This window comes from Carya illinoinensis, chromosome 12, assembly GCF_018687715.1.
Source record: "Carya illinoinensis cultivar Pawnee chromosome 12, C.illinoinensisPawnee_v1, whole genome shotgun sequence".
NCBI classification, from domain to species: domain Eukaryota; kingdom Viridiplantae; phylum Streptophyta; class Magnoliopsida; order Fagales; family Juglandaceae; genus Carya; species Carya illinoinensis.
In genome coordinates, this window is record NC_056763.1 from 1,628,027 (window position 1) to 1,633,409 (window position 5,383).

General features: G+C 36.0%; 1 protein-coding gene across 1 annotated transcript; it reads right to left on the minus strand.

Annotated features, from left to right (window-relative positions):
* Positions 1–441: 441 nt before the first annotated feature.
* On the minus strand, positions 442–1,938 carry LOC122290083 (NAC domain-containing protein 83-like). The gene is made up of 3 exons (XM_043097619.1): positions 1,674–1,938; positions 860–1,164; positions 442–753 (listed from the first exon to the last, which is right to left on the minus strand). Exons 1-3 carry the CDS (start codon positions 1,855–1,857, stop codon positions 541–543), a joined length of 702 nt encoding a protein of 233 aa, XP_042953553.1. The 5' UTR covers positions 1,858–1,938; the 3' UTR covers positions 442–540.
* Positions 1,939–5,383: the final 3,445 nt, after the last annotated feature.

Sequence of the window (5,383 nt, forward strand, 5' to 3'; positions counted from 1 at the left end):
GCAATTATTTTAGTTGGGGATGGTTTCGGACCTTTCGCAGCACGTTGGTTATTTTAGATGAATTAAATGCGTGGACTTTCGATTGGACAAGTACATCTTGGATAAAGTTTGGAATCTGAGATCAATACCTTCGCCATAAAGCTGAGCATTAATACATAGTACTATATATATGCAGTCGGCACGTGTAGGAGTTGACGAAACAGTTTGAGTTTCCTTCGCCTCCTATGCTTTAATTTTCGCTCCCTTGATATTCACTCTAATTGATGTCGGCTTGCGAATATCAAGGGTAGACAGTGAGGGCAACCGCCACCTTGATATTCACTCTAATTAATGCCGGCCCTTGAAATTAAGTACTAGATTTTATGGATTTTTTTAAATCTACTTTTTGTAATTAATTAATATATATAAATATATATTATATATAGCATTGACAAATCAAGATTAGTGAAAAATAGCGCACTGTCTTCTACATGATGATAAATCTACTCCATACTTGAATTAGAGATCAACCTGATGATCAGCGAGTCACGAGTCCTGATACTACTGGGAACTCGAAGATGACGAAGAACTTGAAGAAACAGTTTGGGTACCCAAATGATCAGTAGTACTTGAAGAAACAGTAGGACCGAAATTCTCGACTTTGTCGTCCGATGAGGCCTGATTAATAACCCCGTCATTGTTTTTCACACCAATTCCTTTCTTCGAAAATATACGACAGAGAACCCAATTTTCCGCTTGATCTAAATTAGGATTCTGCAAGAAATTAAACGTCCCAATTTTATTAGTTTGGCATGCGCCACAAACATGTACGTACGTAGGTGACGAGAGAGACTATTGTAATTGAAGTATTATTACTCACTTGGGTAATTGAGTTGTCATATTGTAGCTCGTCATGTGATAAAATGCAAGCTGTAGTTCCTGAATCGACAAGTCGGTATTCATGCATAATCCAATCGCTTTTAAATCCTTGGGAAGGCTTCCCTCTGTAGAAAACCAGAGTCTTTTTCATCCCCATTACACTATCCCTTTTAGAAGACACGATTTTTTTGTCGGAGCCGGTTGCCTTCCAATAACCAGAGTTAGTTGTTCTTTTGGTTCGGTTTGAGTTTTGATACTTTGCTTCCTTGTGGCTGAAAAAGTACATGTCTTGCTCCCAATTACCACCTACGTATGCATAATATATATATTATACTGATCAGTCAAGTTAAAATCATCGTGCAAGCATGTTGGTATGCCACTTCGATTCTAGCAATTAAGAAAATGAGCAGCTAAAGCAACCATTAAATTAAAGTTTATGAAAAAGAATGAAGAAAGGGGAAGTGGTGCTGCACTGCTAGCTGCTACGTCTAAGTTGGCCAGGTCAATGTAGGAAATGATCAGCTACGGTCGTGATGCTTTCGCTGCTAGAACTATAGATGTACTCCAGGCAGTGAGAGGTGGACTCCAGGCTAGCTTACGAATGAATGCAGTTAAGTGAATTATCATTTCTAAACTGCTTTTTATTGGTGCTTAACGGGTTTGTACGTTTGAATTTAAATGCATGCATGCACGCTTATGAATCAACAGCAGTACTAGCTGAGAGATTAAAGATTATCAAAACTGATATTAATACACACACACACACACACATGCACACAGAGCATATATGCGCAGTTGGGTTTATGAAGAATTACTAGGCAAATCCCAAGGATCGTACTCCCAGACTTTGATCTGATCAGGAATGATCGAGGCAGGCAAGGGGCATGAGAAGACCTTGTTTTTTAAGTAATTGAAGACCAGCTCTTCGTCTGTCGGCTGGAACCGGAAACCAGGAGGCAGTCTGGCTACACCATTCCGAGCAAACTTCAACTTGTCCATGGAAATTAATTAAAAAACCTCTTCTAATTTACTTCAATTCTTGCCTACGTACTGCCAACCCATTTTTAGATTTTATAGTACTGCATGATGAGGGAAACAGATGGCATGCATGCGTTGTAGAACTAGAAAAGAGAGAGGGTTCCTTCTTATGAAAGAGTGGGCCATACAGGAGACAAAAGTTGGGACAATGGCCCTATATTACATGCTTATTTGCAGATTCAGTGTGATGTTTGACAATTCATTAAAGAAGCTGCTATATGATCTAATTTTGCTTTACATTTTTTTTTTTTTTCCAATGCGAATCTTGCCGTAAAAAAGTTCATTTCCACGTCATTTGATCAAAAAACAAACAAACAAAGTGAGAGCCGTGAGTATTGAGTAATGATATATATAAGTTACGTCCTGATCAAAGCCGAATTAGGATCCTTTCCAAATCAAGAAATATCTCATCCTTTCCCAAAAAAAAATGATACGTATAGTACTGTACATGCTTGATCAGATTTAGGAGTTAATGTAAATATATAGCATATATAAGTTCATTGCATCCATAAAAATCTAAATATTTCAGGATTTATGTATGCCATGTTATCCAGTACCCTATCGCACATGCAAGAACCGGCCTTCAGAGGAAATATATCATGATCTGTTGAAATAAACATATATATCAAAGTGATTGAACCATGTGCATGATGTTTTTCAATGAACCATGCATGCGCATGACGTTTTTCAATGAATTTCTAAATGCTACTGCATGCCCATGTATGCAACTTTTCTTCGATCCATTTTTTTCTAGATCTTTTTAGGTGACTTTGGCCCTTCATTAATTCTGGCGTTTTTCTTTTGAAAGTAAGCATTAGCTTTGAGTTAAGAATGGATGGGTGACTCATAAAGGTTAGTTTGCGCAGCATTACAACCCCGCGATCGAGCAAGCGTTTTAAAGTCGACCATACTTTCTTAATTCCTTAGAAACCGATGAGTCATGATCCTTACATTGGTACTTTCCTTCGTTGTGAAGATATATGTTGCTTCTATATCTTTTCAATGTAACCGATTCTTTTTCTTTTTCAAGCAAATCGTATATATATATATATATATTAATAATTTAATATTGGGAAAAGGGATATAGTTGTAGTGAGGCCCAACAAAAACTCCTTTACAATTATTTTTAGAAACCAAATAAAAAAAAAATAGAGAAAAATGAATGCTACGTTTCTGGGGGTTTCCTTGGCAGATCAAATATAAATAAGGAAGCCTAATATATATATATATATAAGGAAAGGGCCGCTACAAGGGCAGTTAATTCAATAGTCCAAAAGATTATGCACTACTTTGATTTGCGTAAAGCGTGATCGATCTATAAAGGCAGGCCGGGTGCTTTTGTAGGTTAATTTGGATATCTCATTCGATAGATCCCCATTCTTTTGCTTCACGAAAAAATAAAAACAGTAAAAATGCAGATCCTCTAAACTAGGCATGTTTATCCGAGTTATATTTTTTCTTTTCTTTTTTTTTTTTTTTCCAGTCAGGTCCAGAATCTAACTAACCGGGAGTTTCGACTGGAAAAAACCAAGACCAGTACCCGTATAAAATAATCCGGATACACCCGGTCCGGGTACCAGGTTTAAATTAACCTAGAACCCGGTTTTTTTTCTTTCTTTTTTCATTTGAATGTTTGAATGTTTTTATGTTTCATCTTTTTTTTTTTTTAACAACCTACAGTAGTACGTTTGCATGTCACTCATTACGTCCAAACGTTATTCAGCCAAACAATATAAATATATTTTTAAAACATTACGTTTGCACATAAATCCATTAACGTTTTAATAAACTCCAACACTACTATTCATATGTATAAATATACATTTTAAAGTATGCTCTATATGCGTAATTCACACGTTTAATGACACATGTTCAAACGTATAGAACTCTAAAACAACAACGTATTCTTTATGTTCGAACTTAATTTGTATACATGCAAACGTTTTTCAGATAATATTCCAACTTTACTGATGGTTAAATAGTATCTTTAGTATCTTTAGTGACAGTTTCATGGCAGTCACAGATTCCAAACTGACACAAAATCTCAAATCTATTGTAATGAATATGAGTAATTTGGGTGGTTAGAAAGCTGGTCGTTTTGTCTTATGATTTGTAAAATGTTTGTACATTAATGGTTCTCCACAGTACTCCAAGTGGAGAATTATCTCTTTTCTATCTTTTGGTTCTATCGATCTTAATGTCGGGACCCATCGTTATCCTTTTTGTGGCATCCCATTCCTCGGTAAAGGACATAACTAGGATCTATGGTGTCAAGGATGCCAACCAGTCGGCAACACCAATGATTTCAATCAGGCCGGGTTTGGCGTACAATGTTCACAAGGAATTAATTGCATGTGTAAGAGAGAGATTTCTAGTTTTCAACAAAAGTAGTAAGAAATTCAGCATAAAGACTAATCACTGAAGGCCCAAAGGACTAAACCATAAATAGGTTCAATCCATAAATCACACAAACATCCATATGTCACTTATTCCCCAAATACATATTTTCAGCATTTTGCTTCTATAACTGGGCAAGCCAAACCAAACATGATTGGTCACCTAACCATTATATATACAATTCCAAAAAAAATACAGACAAGTACCATGACAGAGACAGACCTCTGTGTCTAATGCTCTAATTGGGTTGGTCACCTTTCCTCAAGCACCTCTCTTGAGTTTAACTCTACGTCAAAGTCTATGATTCGGATAAATGAATCCATGAGTATGTAAGGCAGTTATGACAAAACCACTAATGAAAGACAGTGCTCATGAAGATGTAATGCATAGTTTCATGTAACAAAATAAATGAACACAAATATTTATACATGGCGAGTAATCATCCTCCAAAGCAGAAACATATGTATTCGTAAACTCGGTGAAGAATCACCCACCCAGTGTTGTTAGCTAGCTATGGGTAGAAAGTGGCCATTTTTCAGTATTAGTGGTTTAGTATTGACCAACGGGATGACTTCGTCAAGCACTTGCTTTGTCGTCCTCCATGAAGAAGACGAAGAGGAAGACCTGTACGTAGACTTTATCTCGTCTTTGATATTGGAATGTGTGGTGAGATACTTATTAAGCTTATGCACATAGAGAGAGAGAGAGAGAGAGAGAGAGAGATTAATGTGCTGGAAGTCGATCGGCATGGCAAGAAGCACAAAGTTGCAGCTGCTCCTTCTCACTTTGTTTCTTTTAAGAATTCATTTCAGCGTTATTTGATTATACAGATGATATAAGATGAAAATTGAATAAAATATTATTAGAATATAATATTTTAATATTATTTTTATTTTAAAATTTTAAAAAGTTGAATTGTTTATTATATTTTGAATGTGAGTTTGAGAAAGTTGTAATGACTAGAGAAAATAAAATGAGATGAGATGGTAAGTGTAACCAAACGAGGCCTTCATTTACTCACTTACTGATCCTAATGATGGTATATAACAGATCACCACACAGCCATATAGATATTTTCTTCCATCTGGTT

What these genes read in the sequence shown, in the direction of transcription:
- LOC122290083 (XM_043097619.1), bottom strand. Translation starts at nt 1,857, where the DNA reads ATGGACAAGTTGAAGTTTGCTCGGAATGGTGTAGCCAGACTGCCTCCT. An exon ending in CGATCCTTGGGATTTGCCTA is followed by an intron (nt 1,165 to 1,673) that starts GTAATTCTTCAT and finishes ATGCATACGTAG; the next exon opens with GTGGTAATTGGGAGCAAGAC. An exon ending in ATGACAACTCAATTACCCAA is followed by an intron (nt 754 to 859) that starts GTGAGTAATAAT and finishes AATTTCTTGCAG; the next exon opens with AATCCTAATTTAGATCAAGC.